This window comes from Crotalus tigris, unplaced genomic scaffold (genome assembly GCF_016545835.1).
Source record: "Crotalus tigris isolate CLP2741 ecotype Arizona unplaced genomic scaffold, ASM1654583v1 scf7180000017666.27876245, whole genome shotgun sequence".
Classification (NCBI taxonomy): Eukaryota; Metazoa; Chordata; class Lepidosauria; order Squamata; family Viperidae; genus Crotalus; species Crotalus tigris.
In genome coordinates, this window is record NW_024096551.1 from 3679338 (window position 1) to 3695850 (window position 16513).

Below are 16513 nucleotides of genomic sequence, written 5' to 3' on the forward strand. Positions count from 1 at the left end.
CATTCTTTATATGTTTTAGCCTCAAGTCCCCTAATCATCTTTGTTGCTCTTCTCTGTACTCTTTCTAGAGTCCCAACATCTTTTTTACATTGTGGTGACAAAAACTGGATGCAGTATTCCAAGTGTGGCCTTACTAAGTCATTCTAAAGTGGTATTAACACTTCACGTGATCTTGAATCTTTCCCTCTGTTAATGCAGCCTAGCACCGTATTGGCTTTTTTGGCAGCTGCAGCACACTGCTGGCTCATATTTAAGTGATTGTCCACTAGGACTCTGAGATCTCTCTCACAGTTGCTATTATTGAGCAAGGTATCACATATACTATATCTGTGCATTTGGTTTTTCTTACCTAAATGTAGAACCTCACTTTTTTCACCATTGAATTTCATTTTGTTAGATAGCGCCCAATGTTCAAGTCTGTCAACATCCTTCTGTATCTTAAGCCTGTTTTCTGGAGTGTTGACTATTCCTGCCAGCTTGATGTCATCTGCAAATTTGATGAGTTCCCCATCTATCCCCATTCAAATCATTGATGAAGATTGTGAAGAGCACTGGGCCCAGAACCGAGCCCTGGGGCACCTCACTACACACTTCCTTCCATGTAGATGCAGTTCCATTGAGGACACATGCTGAGTACGGCCAGTCAGCCAGGTACAAATCCATCTGGTGGTGATGCTATCTAACCCACATTTTTCTCTTATCAAGTAGTAGGTTGTGATCTACTCACTCGAATGCCTTACTGAAGTCCAAGTAAATTATATCCATAGCATTCCTCTGGTCCACTATTTTTGTCACCTGGTCAAAGAATGCAATAAAATTTGTCTGGCATGATCTGCTTTTGACAAACCCAGTATTGGCTTTTGATAATGATTTTGTTTGCTTCTAGGTGTTCACTGATTCATTGCTTGATTATCTTTTCCAAGATCTTCCCAGGTATTAAAGTCAGGCTGATAGGCCTGTAGTTTCCTGGATCCATTTTCCCCTTTTTTGAAGATGGGAACTACATCAGCTCTTTTCCAGTCCTCTGGTAGTTGCCCTGTGTTCCAGGATCTTTGAAAGATATAGTTCATTGGTTCTGAGATCATATCTGTCAGTTCCTTCAGATCCTTGTGGTCCTGGTGATTTGAACTCATCTAGGGTGGACGGGTGCTCACTTACCATTTTCTTGCCTATCTTGTGTTTCTAATCTGTTTTTTACGGTACTGTTTTTGATAGGTTGGATTGTTTTTTCCCTTTGTGTAAAGACAGATACAAAAAACAAGTTGAGTAGTTCTGCTGTCTTCCAGTTGTTTGTCACCTTCTTGCCACTTTCTCCCACTAGTGGACTAATCATTTCCTTAACTTTTTTCTTGTTTTTTAGATTTTGAAAGAAGTTTTTTTGTTATTTTTGACTTTTGTCTCAAGTCTTAATACATTTTGAGCCTTAGCTTTCCTCACTTCACCTTTGCAGACTCGGGCTATTTGCTGATATTCTGCCTTAGTCATGTGCCCCTCTTTCCACTTTTTATAGTTGTCTTTTTTATCTTTCAATTTGTCAGAGAGTTCTTTATGCAGCCATGTTGGTTTCTTTTGAGAGCTGTTATTTTTCTTCTTTGTTGGTATTGTGCTAGACTGGGCTTTTATAATTTCACTTTTCAAAATTTGTTGGTTATGCAGTCTGATATGGTCATTTTCCCTCCTATGTAATATCCTAACCATGATTTATTATATGTTTGTTCTTTGGCAAGTAAAGGACTCTGCATACCAGTCTGCACAATAAATATGTTAAATGTGAACAGGTGAATTGACTCACCTGTCTCAGTCCTGCTTGTCAACAGCTTGTTAATTTTTATTTATTTATTATGTCTTTTGTCCTGAACTCATTCTGTTATATTTTTAAATTTTAGACTCATATTTTTTGATCTAATTGTAATAACCATGCTATATAAACATTTGTAAGGTTGTCTATATGCATATCTTGATATTTGTGAGGACATGTAGCTACATTTCAACTTGACACCAGTCTGGAATTAAAAGTAACCTCTCAACAGGTAAAACATACACTAATGACTCTTTAAAGAACCAGGACAAGAAATTAAAAAATAACAAAGAGAGTTAATATAGAAACTAATATCTAATTGAGAGCTCTTTATTATCAAAATAGAGAAGGAGAATACATTTATCTCCAAACTGCACATTCAGAAACACAGTAGAGGAAACAGAATAAAATAAGTCAGTTGTGTTGCTGAAAACAGGTTGAAAAAGATAAGACAAAATTTGAATAGGGAAAAGAAGTAAAGAATATAAAAATGTAACATTTTCTTGAGTGTATTGCTAGAATGTATAATATGTACTCAAAGTGCATAGTAAAGTCCAGAGGTTTTCAAAGTGCCAAACATATCATTATTGAATTAGAAAATTTAATATACTAGTATGAGTATTGCTCAGCATAACATTTCAAGTATAGAATGCAAATATTATCTAAATTTACTATTACACCAGAAAAGCCACTGAATATCTTCTTGTAATAAAAAGGTCATTGAGCATCCAATTTTTTTCTTAAAGAATGACTATTTCTTCAAAAAGTTCCTGGATTAACAATGCTGATTTGAAGCCCATTAATGAAAATTACTTCCAACTGTAATCAAAAAGTGGTAACTAACTTGTCCTACATTAAGTGTGACTGAAAAGTCTGGCAATCATTGCTTGATTCTAGTGAGTGAATCCCCAAATCTATTTTTGAATAAGGTCTAAAAATTCACTTGTTTACTTGTTACAGTAAACCATTTTAATATGAGTATTTTGTCAGATGTAATATTATTATACCAGTTGTAATGCACACATTCCTCAATCATTTTCCATCTACATATTCAAAAGAAAGGCTAAAATAGCATATGAATCAACCTATTCAACTATACCTCTGAACAATGAAGATAAGAGCAACATACAGAAGACATGGCTATATTAATCTTGAAAAAGAAAGATTTTCTTTCAAAAAGTGACAGGAATCACAATCATTCCACAGATTTTATATATTACATCTTGTTTTTTTCTGCTGTTCCTAAAATTCTATACATCATTGAAAAAGACAAGTTGACACTAGTATAAACATTAATTTTTCCTTCTACCAATTTACAGAATAAAAAGTTGTGTTTCATTGCATCTGCGGATGTACAGGTTCATATCTTCTATCAATCATCTGAAAAATATTAAAGCACTTTTGAGTGTGTTCAGAAGACTAATAAAAATAATTCTACAAATCCTTCCACATACTAAAGAACAAAGTCCAAACTAGCCATGACAATAATAGATTAATGACTGAAGTATCCTTAATCATACTTAAAGCAGATTCAGTAGAATATATGAGTTCGTAATTGTATAATGCTTAGCTCTTTTAAATAAATTTGCATTTTATTCATTTTCAAATCACTGTGTTTGTATATATCTTATATCTTCTTTTTTGTTCCCTTGATTTCAAAGCGATAATCAGAATGCTTTTAAGAAGTTTTCAATTAAATTATTTTTATGAATATAAGTAGGTGAATTGAGCAGAAAATAGTTCAAATCTAAAATGAATAGTTGAACATATAAACAATAAGGGCAATTAATTTATAATGAATAATGAATAAGTAGCTTGACTTACTTGTGATTGTGACGCTTCAAAACATGTCTAGATTTTTTAGTGCTGATCTTGTGACATTTTGTTTTAAGTTCAGATGGTGGATAGCTGTTGAATCCATCTATTTTGACCCCCACCCAAAAGCACAAAAGTAAACATTTAGAACATACTTGTTATTGTGATGCTTAAAAGCATGTCTTGATTTTTTTAGTGCTGACTTTGTGACTTTTTGTTACAAATTCAAATGATGGACAGCTGTTGAATCCATCTATTTTGACCCCCCCAAAAAACAACATAAGTAAAGATAAGTAAACGTAAACATTTAGAACATTATAAATAGTATAAAAATGCTTTCATACTGAATATTTTGCAATATTCTTTTCAGCATTAAATTTACAAACACAGAAAACATTTATACATGAACTGGGTCAGCTTTTTTATATTTAAGGTGCAATAATTGTTTAAAATTCCAATTTTGTTATTTTAGAAATAATTTTGGCCTTCCTTGAAAATTCTGTTTGAGTCAATAAATGAGAAGTAGAAAGATAAAAGTTAACTCCATTTATTAATTAAGATGTATCAATTCCCTCTAATACTAAAAAATAATATTTGGTATTAATAATATCAGTCTGAGATGATATTTCCTCTTTTTCTCCCATAGGTGGGAGAATTTGATAGAATTCCCATTCCAACTTTTTAAAAATTATACACAGCAACTATTCATGAACAGAAGCGTTCTGTATTCCAGGGGAGGACAATCCATGACCCGTTGGTCCTATGCCTCCCTCCAAATTGTCTTTGCTATATGTGATGATTTTCAAAATGCCAATTTTGGAAAGTTTGGCTTAATGTACAGTTTATACTTTTTTTAAAAAAAAATAAACCCACATTATTCTCTGTGTAGAATGAAAATATAAAGAAGATGATTTAAAAAAGATTAATGCAATTAATTTGAGTGCTATTGCACATTAAAACAATAACGAAGAAGAAAAACATTTGCGATGGGGAAGGCCTTGCACAGATTAAAAACAAAAAATACACACATTACAAACACTTACTCTGAAGAAAATGTAGAAAAGGTTTCAGGAACATAATGGCGTAGTTTAGTTCAGGCTTGTGAATTCTGCCAAGCTGAATTAAGTGCTGCTCCAGGGGGTAACTTGCTAGCTCTTGAAGCTCTGTGCTGTCATAGACCCGTCCCACAGAAACTATCAGCAAGGCGTAGCCTTGACACTTGGCTCTCAGAGACACTTTCTTTAACACTGCTTTATCCCATTGACTTGTTCCACCCACAGATATAATAATGATAACCTTGTGTTCCCTTGGGTATGGGGTATGTGAGAAAATGTGGTTAATTGTCCACTGTATAGCATGGCCAACAGCACTTTGACCATCCATTTGTTGAACGTATTCCTGGATATATTTTTTCATGAGCTGTGTTGTATTGAAAGTCACTAAATCAAATTCTTTCTTTACAGGTATCACTTGGGTTTGTGGTCTGAATGCTGGTACACCATGGCTCACCAAAGCTATTCTGTCCCCAACAGAAGAAGTTGCAGGCTGAGAGGAAATATCAAAATGGTTCAGAGCTCTGATTAGAAATTCCTTCAGTTTCTCGAACTCGTCAGGACCTAACCTGCTTGAGCTATCCAGAATGAAAGCAACATCCACATATTCCCATGGTGGTCTGGTTCTTCTGTTAAGTTCACAGGCAGCATCTGGTTTGCATTTATCTGGAAAAAAACAGAAAGTTAGGTTTCTCTTTACAAAGAACAAGATAATGCTCCAGGGACTAGTTTTACTGCACACTTAGGAACAGTAGTTTCAACAGAATTGTTCTCAACCAAATTATTTGCACATATTTCCAGGATTGTGCTTGTTCCATTTTTATACCATGGTATTTTGACAAAGAAACTAACTGAAGAGTTCATGTGAGCTTTTTTTTCTATTTTCTATTCAAATGAAAGTTGACAAAAGGAATTTTCTCCAGTTCTCCTGGCAGAAGAACTACATGGAGAATCAATGTGATTACTTATTATGATATTTGACTGGAACTGTGGAGACCTGGCTGAACCACTCCTATGGAGCTCAGTTGTTGAGTCTCCCATATATACTGCCTTGAAAAGAAACAGAATACTGTATATAATTTGGTATAAAAACTACCCCTCATTTAAGTGCATTTAATTAGTATTAAAAAAATAAAACAATCTGGACATATATTCAAGTAACAATTCATCAGAAACCCAGAGATGCTAAACTCTTTCAGGCTTCTGCTTCAATACAAAAATGATCACCATCTATTTCAAATATATGTGTAATATTAGCATTCTTCATACCATAGCAAAGTGTGCACAGTTGGAATCTTTTCAAAAATGGTGAGTAATCTCCCTCAGTGGGAATGGTGATGACTTGAAATTGTCCAGAATCATCCATCTAAAAATTTTAAAAAAATTAAGTTTGCTATATAATGCATTATTTATTTATTAAGATTAAATCATTTTGCATCAGGAACTCCACATAATTTACATGGTACTCTCTTCTCCTGTTAAAGTAAAACATAAGATTTAAAGGTTTACTTCCATTCTCCACCAGTGTACCTGAGAATACATGCATATATTTTCAGCAATTACAAAAAAGGTTTAGGTAAATATACACTTCAGTATGAAAATTGTTTTGATATGAGAATTGCATCAAAAAAAACATACCGCAGTCTGTCAGAGGATCACATGGTTAAAAAGGAGAAACTGAAGTTTTGCTATTTTGTGGGTGGAATTGGGCTGTCCTTATTCCACCAGAGAAATGTGGACCTGCTCCCACTACAAGTGATGTCATGCAAACAAAACAAACTGCTATGTTAATCTATGTTTGCAGGTGTTTGTTTGTTTGTTTCCCACTTGTATTATTTTTAATAACTCAAGGCAGAAAACCTGTCTAATACACCTTCCTCCTCCTATTTTACATATAACTCTGTGAAATGGGTTGGGCTGAGTGATATTGACCTAAACCCATCTGTTTTCCATGCCTGGGATTAGTTCTGGTTTCTAGCCTAGTGCCTTAACTTAGTGCCAGAGGACCAAATGGGTTCTCTGGTGTTATACTAATTAGTACTAAATTAGACTGATTTCTGTTCCTACCCCTCTGTGTGCTGGTTATAAAGTTGATTTTGTAGTGGCATATAGGCAAAAACATTAACATGGTACTAACTGAAGAATCCACTCAGATAGTATGAAGTCTTTCTGGATACCTATGCCTCAATTAAAGTCCAGAGACACATATCCAATAGATTGGTGTAATGTTTTTTTTTTTTAACAAGAGGATAAACAGCCTGGAAGAATGCTTGAAAGCTATGCACTGGAAAGGATCAAAATGAATAATGAGCATAGAAAAAAAATATAGACAAGAAATTTTTAATCATTTGGAGAACAGAGAAATTGTTTAGCAAGCAAGAAATGGTCTGAGTGTTCGTAGTGATTGGAGAGCTGCTATTGGATAGCTGTAACATGAGATAAAGAAACAATAACAATCAAGGTTGACTCGGTAAAATGAGAACCTAGATCAGACATATTAAACACAAGGCCTGGGGGCCGGATGCGGCCCACGAAGTGGTTTCATGTGGCCCACGAAGCCATCCTGGAAACAGTGAGGGAACAGCCCCCGCTGCCTTGGCCCTCACCCAGGCCAGCCGGGAGCCAATATACAATTTTGTGGTGGCCATCTTGGCTCTTGCCCTGGTGGACCATGCCTTCGCACCCCCTTCTGCCAGAGACCCTCAGATCTGTCCTACTCCTGCCCAGGCTCCGACAGGCACCCTTGACGCGAATGATGTAGAACTGGCCACGCCCACCCAGTAGGCTGCACCCACTCTGGCCACACCCAACCAGCCCCCCAAGGGCAACCGCAATGCTGATGCGGCCCTCAATGAAATTGAGTTTGACACCCCTGACCTAGATTGTTGGGGACAATTTGCTGACTTTGTAAAACACTTAGAGAGAGCTGTAAAGCACTATGAAGCGGTATATATAAGTCTAATGCTATTATTATTACTCTAATTTAATATTATATACTTTGTAACTTGTTATTTTGAGACTAGCCCACAAATGTAATGCATCACACATTTTTGATCATGGATAATCTGTGCTCTCCTTATGATTCAAGACTAAAATTAATAGAACAAAGGAATTTTATCTTCTCATACCTTATTTCCTTATTAATTTAACTTGTTAGAAAACATCCACACGAGCAAAGTTATAGCTGTCAAGTTAGGCAAAACACACTTATTACCGGATATAAAAGAAGTGAAAGATTATAATTTTAATCTCACCAGAAAAGCACGATTGGTCTCAGGTATGTTATTAAAAGTTAAAATGACTGGGACAATCTCTAATGCACTGTATTCAAGGAGTGCTGTGTTGACAGAACTTGGATGGTCGGACTCTCCATTGCTGAAGAAGACAGCAACTTTCCTCACATTAGCACCTTGGAGAGTTCGCTTGAAGAGATGCCTGGCCACAAACCTCATGGATCCACCAATGTCCCGTCTGTTGGTTGCTCTCTGGAAAGAAAGTCTGTTGAGCTCCTGCAACAACTTGTTCTTGCTTTGGAAATCTGAAAAGCGGATCAAGTAGTTGGTGTTGGAGCTGTAAGACACAACAGCCACTCTGGCTCCCACAGGACAATTGCTCTCTCTGATGTTCATTTGGTTCACAATTTCTGTGACAATCTTTTTCATCTGTTCAAACATCTGGAGTGTGGTATCCTGGGATATATCCAAAGCAAATAGTAGTTCCGTAGCATATGCTGGACATTCTGCAGTTCCTACGACAATAGCACAGATGGTTCATTGAACCAGACATTTTTAAAAAAAGGGAGGGGGAGTTTCAAAAGATAACTAATTCTTTTCATCTCCCTATCCTATTTTCTTTGCAGCATGCCACCTATGTGACCACAAGCAATGCTAGATGGTATTTCTCTTGCAAACTGTTCACAATGCAATGTCACATGATAAGTCAATATTTGAATGTATTTAAATGAAGAACGAAGCTTACCTTGGTAGCAAGCTAAAGAAAAGAGAGAAAATAATGTGATATTATTGTTTAGCAAGAAGACAGATATTTCTACTACATAAATTATTAAATATATTTTTCTCTCTCTTACTTTACACTTGGATATCAATGGTTTGAGGACTGTTTTTAAATGCACAGGTTATTTATATAAAGCAAAAATTTGTTTGATTTGAATGAATCTGATAATGACTATAGTTTTCCCTTTCCTAATGCTGTCTTATTAAAAAATGATTCTATTCTATTTGTTTTTTGTTTTATTATGCATGTTGCTAGCCATGGGCACTGTTCAAGTTATTTCTATGTTATTCAATGTATTTGGCTTTATTTTTCCTTTGTTGTTCCTAATGTGCTTATTTTTAGGTTGTGCAGCAATTTTTCCATTATGGGTGCGGGGATTGAGATTTGAGATTTGAGATTTACTAAACAAACAATACAGGACAACTTTAAAAAAAAATAGAATGAAAGATAAGCCAGAATTGAAGGAAATGGATGAATAAAAAAGATGATATGATTTTAAAGAAAAATCTGAATATTTTAAAATATCTATAATATTTATCTACTGAAATGTTGTGCCAACAAGTATTATTCACTAGAGAAAAAAAACAATATAGTTTATAGAGGTTCAGAATGAACGAACATCAAGAGAGCCAATTTGGTGTAGAGGTTAAGGTGCCAAGCTAGAAACTGAGAGACCAAGAGTCCAAATTCTGCCTTAGGCACAAAACCAGCTGGGTGACACTGGACCTAGTCCCTCTTTCTCTGGATTAATTTTGTAAGAATAGGCTAGGCCATAAATAATATTACAGTTATGAGAACCTTCAAAGTAGCCTGGACCAGATTGGTATCCAGCTGAGTTCCTGTAATAACAATGACAAAAGTCACAAAGGAAAGCAATATGGCATCTCCAGGACAAACATGGTCAGAGTAGAATTCCAAAAGCCAAATTCCCCAAAAATAGACATGGGCAGAACAAAGAAATGGATGACAAGTATCTAAGTCTGATTAATCTAATTTTAAATCTGATTATATTTACATCTATTTACATTAAATAAATTTAATAGGATTATTTTACATGCATTTATTAATTTTCTTTTTCTTTTCCAATTATAATTTGGTAGCAACTTTAAGAGCAGATAGGAAGCAGTTTTATCTGTAAATTTGGCAGAATTGTCATAGTAAACTATCAAAGATTTAGCTTTTCCAAGAAATTGGCAGATATAGTCTGTTTGTGTGGGAACATTTAACCATACAGAAAAGAAATTGTGTAGAAACAACAGTAGCAGAAAAAAAGCATGGATGGGTTGTTTTTTGTGTGTGTTTGGATTTTGTCTTTGCTCCTTCTAGCATCATAATATAATAATCCACAGCACCATAAACTTCTGAAGTTACACTATCTTAATAGCCCTTTTGAATGTTAATATCTGCAGCATTGAGAAACTCTGGCTTCTTTCAATTTGAGGCTGCTCACTCATATGAAACCTAACTGAATAGAAAGCACTCCAACTATTTGAATGTCTGCACAAGACAATTATTATGTTACAAATTGATACTTACAACTGTGTTTCCGAATATAAGCTATGAGCTCACATGGCTGTAAAATGAAAAAAGGAGAAATTAAAGACTATCAGTGATCTGAATAAAATGTTTCTATAAATACTTTTTAATATATAACTTTGATATAGTAAATGCTTACTGAAAAAGAAGCCATGCCTTTAAATCCTTTGTTACCCTGAAAGGAGAGAGGGAGAAATAATATATTTGAATAAAATATTAAGAACTGTCTTTTCATGCATAAGAATCATAGATAACGAAGGTGATAGGGGTATAATAATCAGAGATAAACAGTGCTTTTTTTCTAAAAAAAAAAAAAAAAAAGTGCCAGAACTCACACACATCATACAACCCACCTTGCCTATCCTACAAGGTTTCATCCAAAAAAGGTGCCGGAACTCCGTTCTGGGCGTTCTATGAGAAAAAAAGCCCTGGAGATAACTATAGCAAAATGTTCTCATTCAGCCTGGCTATTTGTTACTTTTTCTATAAGTTGGAATTATGAAATGAGCCATTTAGGAACTATAAACACAACATACTTCAAAGCCAAGCTGTTATATAAACTAGGACATAAGAAATATGCCCCCAGCTATTCTAACATTCACATTCACTGTATGAACATCTGAGATTAATAACAGCAAGATCCAAAACATCACTTCACAGATTCAAAGCATAATAAAAAAAATCATACATGCAAGGATAAAAATCTTTCATTAAGTTCACCACTCTCCCATTATGTTGTATAGGTCTACAATATAAAGGTAATCATCAAATAAATGTTTGTGACTTAAACCAACCCAAGACGGACAGAAGCCCTGGAGATAACTATAGCAAAATGTTCTCATTCAGCCTGGCTATTTGTTACTTTTTCTAAAAGTTAGAATTATGAAATGACCCATTTAGGAACTATAAACACAACATACTTCAAAGCCAAGCTGTTATATAAACTAGGACATAACAAATATGCCCCCATCTATTCTAACATTCACATTCACTGTATGAACATCTGAGATTAATAACAGCAAGATCCAAAAATATAGTGCATACATTCAGAAGCACCAGCCAAATGTACTTAGTAGGAACTAAAACAACCATGAATTTACAATTGCAATCAATGTAAGAGTCATTTGTAATAGTTCTTGTGAGTGAAACTTTTAATGTAATTTTTAACTCATGGTTAATATTCATGAGTTTAATTTTCTGATCTTGAGGGAAGGGTGAATTTCCAATTGAATTCAATAGTCAGTGCTCTGTTAAACGTTAAATAATTTTAAATAAATCAATATATCTATCTCTTTAATATACCCCAAGCTCTTTAAGCCAACCAGCTGAATCATTTTTTTCTTTTATAACAGATATCACTTCACAGATTCAAAGCATAATAAAAAAAATCATACATGCAAGGATAAAAATCTTTCATTAAGTTCACCACTCCCTCATTATGTTGTATAGTACAATATAAGGGTAATCATCAAATAAATGTTTGTGATTTAAACCAACCCAAGACTACAGAAGCAAAATTAATTTTAAAGACAGCAGCAAGTTATCTTTCAATGTGCAGATTATTAGAAATAATAATAATAATAACAATGATCATATGAAATTATGGGCTGTCCTAGGAGATTTTATTTTGTCTCATTTTTATTTTGCAGGGAGGCTAGAATTTGTTTTAATGTATTAAAATTTAAAAACCTGTTCAAAGGTGTAAAGAACTATTCTTGTCTATTCTTCACTTAAAACACTGGGGTAATTGCTTCATTGGTTTCAGCAGAAAACTGTAGATTACAGCATGACTTGAGGATTTCAGCGACCCAAACCAAATAGCTCCAGTGATACATACCACCAGGATATTATCCATCCTACACCTAAGAAATAGTCCATCTACTTGAGCCCAATCAGAAAAGAATATGTGCACTTGCTGCACTGACATAAAAAACTTACTTTACAAGCTACTATTGCATCTTTCTGCAATACAAATTGCCCTGCAAATAAAGTTAATTACAGAAAATGGTATAAATTTGCATACCCGCTGACCTGGAGGACCATGCTTTCCTAAAGTTCCTTTTTGGCCGATGGCACCTGCAGGACCCTGAAAACAATGACATTGGAGAAACTACCATAAAAAAAAATTCAGCCATCCATTTTGGAAATTTCAAGTGAGTGATGCTAATGAAATCCAGTAATTGATCTGAAGTGATAAGTTAAAGTTACCATATAACACTGACAAATAATTCTGATTCTTTATGGCTATCATTTAATGAATCCAAAGAAATTTGGATTTGTATCTAATATTTACTGAATTCTCTCCATTCTGTAAGCCATTTTTGCACTCAAGGTGAATCTTAAAAAGTAGTTTTTATAAAAGTTCTACAAAGTGCACGGAAGCCCTAAAATATTTTTTTTTGCCTGCATGTTTAACAGTTTTATATGTCATACTGCAACAGACCTTCCTTTGAAAATAGCATTTATAGATATAGTTGGATTTATTATTAGTCATAATATCTTCTTGACTGTGAATCACTCTTAAATAATTTAGACTGTGAAAAACATTAATAATAATAATTACTTGCCTTTTGCCCTTGGATCCCTCTCAATCCAATTTCTCCTGGAATTCCAATATTGCCAACATCACCCTAAATTAGATAGATAGATAGATAGATAGATAGATAGATAGATAGATAGATAGATAGATAGATAGATATAATTTTGAAAATGAAATTATTATTAGACGCTTCTGATTGTTACCAGATTTATAAAAAATACCTTAACAAAGCAACCTTATATTTTCATTTATCTGGAAACCTATCAAGCTGAGTGAAATATATCTCTAAATAGACAAAAGTTGCAAGAATTTTTAAAGTACCAAATATTTATTGAAACATTAAATCCAAACCTAGCACAAAATCTATGCTACTACTAGAATCAAACTGCTATCATGCTACAACTATACTACCAGGATTTTCCCCTTCAAACCTCATGCTGATTTGCTCCAATATCATGAAAAATGCCCCCTGTTATGCGAAGATTCATCCAGTTCATCTGGGGGCTGTTTGGTGTGGCGCCTGGTATAAAAGGTACTTTTCTTTTTAGTTGTGTTTTAATGGATTATTATGAAACATGTAGAATTAATGTATAAGATAGGTAGCCATGTAAACTCTGTAAATAAATAAATGTGCATTAAAATGAAGATCAGGGCTAGATGGGACCAGGAAGAGAAGCTACATTCAGTGCTTGATGAACTGATAGTACTGGTCATAGATCTGAATAAGATGATACCCACACTGAATCACTGAATTACTTTGTTAAGACCTCTTTATACTTCCCAAAAAGATTTTGTCTGCAGGGCTAAATAACTTATTTTTTCGACCAAAAATAGACTCTTCATTGTCCAATTTTATCTGTATTCTATGCAGTTACACAATATAACCAGAACAGTCTTTTTTTATTTTCATTTTTGGAATGCCCATTACCTCCTGTCCTACGTCTCCAGGAAATCCTTTTTGCCCCTATAACACACAAATGGGAGAACAAAATTTACTGTTGAATAAAGGATGCAACAAAGATAAAAAAAAACCCCAAGCATCTCAATGGAAAAATGCTTATCAGATATTTCTGTTCTCCGAACTCAATCCCTTCACTTGAATGTATATACTTTTTCTCTATTGTGCCAGCAAACCTGTTGTCTATTCAAGGTTTTATTCAACATGAAACATGATTTATTGCATTGTAAGAAGAAGAAAAAAAGACAAAGAAAAAGAGCCAATTTTCCCTTTCACAAACTCCTGCTAATTCTGAGACAGATCTGCAGAATATGTTATGGTCTTCTAGCATTCTATAGTTGGTTGTGGTATTTTTCCTTAAAATAACTAAATAAATAATAATTTATTTCTTTCTCCCCTTTTAATGTTTTCTACAATCTAATTCTAATTATTTTTCAATTTATTTTAACATTATATTATTTTTTAACCTAAACAATTGAAACCATATGTGGCTCCATCATTTCTTGGTTTAAAAATTGTCACAAATCCTGATATAATTACTGTCTCAATGATCTGAGACAAAAAACCATCCCAAAATGGATTTTGAATCCCAAAATAAGTTTAACATTGTTTGAAAACTGCAATATTTTCTCTACTCAAAACAAATCTAAACATCTTATCGTATCTGTATAAATGAATCTAGTTGTGCCCAGATTGCATTATTTGCTTTGGCCCTCAACATATCCAAAAACCCTAAATTTGGTTTGTAGTCATCCAAACATTTTCACTACATTGGAATGCTTGATAATTCAGCATGCAAACATACCAAAACTGCTACACAATTTCTTGCCCAGTTTTCCAAAGTGAAAAGATAATAAAGTATCACACTTGGTCCATAAAAATATATTATATTTTGTTCTTATCTCTAAAATAAAACATGTTTTATTTCTATCCAATCCAGTTATGACTGGTTTTCATTTAAGAGTCCTTACTTACTTACCTTTATTCCTTTATTTCCCAGCTTACCATATCCAATTGCACCAATATCCCCCTAAAATAAAAGCATAACTTGTATTATTTAGGATTTTTGTGCTCACCATAACTATACATTAATAAAAGGTGGATATGACTATTTTATCAAGTTTTCCCATTGCATTTGGTTATAACAAGATTGGGAAAGGTTCCCCAACATGAGTGAGAAAAGAAATTCTTCTGCATATTTTTTCTACTAGTGGTTAATCTTTGAATTTCTTTTAAAGAAGAGAAAAGCGTTGAAATTTAGATGAATGATGAGTGGTATTATTGTACTTATTTTGTTAACAAAAGGCAATCTGTAGTACGAATATCACAGTTTTCATAGTCATTATCTAACAACTGCAGATTCTTGAATTTTCCAGTCCTCAATTACATTTATTTATTTTTATTTACTTATTAAATTTATGTGTAATTCATCTCACTCTGCAATGGAACTCTGGGAGTCTTACATTGCATGTAAAGAAAATATGAGAGAAATTCTCCACCTAGAACCAGGATCATCCCTGGAGAGATAGTAAAAAAATTGAATAAGGTGTCCCACAACTGCATATACAAATAAGTATCTATTGCTAAATGCCATCTTGACTTTTCACCCACACATACACACACACAGAGAGAGAGAGAGAGAGGGAGAGAGAGAGAAAGAATAATAGTACTTCATGGGTCATTTTTATGAGTATTGTTTTTATCACCATTAGAGGGGAAATTCCATCCCTGAGAAATTATTGAAGAATTTTCCAGATCTAATGCTTGTTCAACCCAGTCTAGCTTTTTACTGAGAATTATGAAAACAGCAAATCAGCAAGAGTATAAAATAGTAGCAGGGATGAACATTAGATGTAAATAAATTAATACAAACCCTTAGTCCTCGTAATCCAGGTAATCCTCTCTCCCCCTTCATTCCGGAATCACCAAACTCTCCCTATAAAAGGAAATAAAACTGGTGCAGCGTAAAGTTGAATCTAATTTCATGTCATACTATATTATGGAAGAATTGTAGCAGCACATTCAATTTTAGCTTTACACTAAACGCCAAAGATACCCAGAAGATCACATGAGTAACGTAAGAAATAAGATCTGTAAAACAATCTTCCTCCTGCTTGTAAAAAGATGGGATTTTCCCCTCCACAACTGGTCAAGCAAGAGAGCACTTAGTCAGATATGGTAGATTTTTAATTATTTATGCCATGCAAGAATGGCAAACCCCCTCCCCCCCTTTATAGCAATTCAATTTTCTATTTTGTGGATTCAGATTTCTTACAAGCATATTGAATAGTATATAAAGATTAAATTAAATTTTGGGTGGACTGTTTTAACATTGCTGAATGATGATAGAGGGAGAGAATAAATATATATGTTTTGGCAATATTCCACTGGTTCCTATCATCCATATATTTTGGGTGAAGAAGTTTTGCTTTTGGATGACATTCAAGAAGCAGGCTTCAATTAAGAATGGGATGGGATGGGATGGGATGGGATGGAACGGCACAGGACAGGACGGAATAAAATAGAACAGAACAGAATAGAATACATTATTGGACACACAAGGAATTTGTCTCCATTGCTTAAGCTCTCAATGTACATACAAGCAACAAAGTAATATATAAGATATCAATAGGAGAAGGTAGTAGAAAAGATGAGAAGGATAATAATAATACAGCCACATTACATGAGTAAATATCTTCAGACATAAGACAGTGATAATGAGGTGTTCAGCAGAGTGATGGCACGAAGGAAAAAACTGTCTTTGTGTTTAGTTGTTTTGGTATGCAATGCCCTATTGCAGC

The 16513-nt window shown here is 34.1% G+C and overlaps 1 protein-coding gene across 1 annotated transcript in view; it reads right to left on the reverse strand.

Moving 5' to 3' along the window:
- Positions 1-2161: 2161 nt before the first annotated feature.
- LOC120304932 (collagen alpha-6(VI) chain-like) overlaps positions 2162-16513 on the reverse strand; it is a 64247-nt gene continuing 49895 nt past the window's right edge. Inside the window, exons 25-37 of the mRNA XM_039336063.1 lie at positions 15586-15648; positions 14692-14742; positions 13683-13718; positions 12783-12845; positions 12239-12301; positions 10355-10390; positions 10216-10252; positions 8644-8655; positions 7920-8413; positions 5935-6031; positions 4657-5331; positions 3623-3719; positions 2162-3178 (exon numbers count right to left, since the gene is read on the reverse strand). Coding sequence (XP_039191997.1) covers positions 3175-3178; positions 3623-3719; positions 4657-5331; positions 5935-6031; positions 7920-8413; positions 8644-8655; positions 10216-10252; positions 10355-10390; positions 12239-12301; positions 12783-12845; positions 13683-13718; positions 14692-14742; positions 15586-15648 — 1728 coding nt within the window. The 3' untranslated portion in view covers positions 2162-3174. The remainder of the gene's footprint in view (positions 3179-3622; positions 3720-4656; positions 5332-5934; positions 6032-7919; positions 8414-8643; positions 8656-10215; positions 10253-10354; positions 10391-12238; positions 12302-12782; positions 12846-13682; positions 13719-14691; positions 14743-15585; positions 15649-16513) is intronic.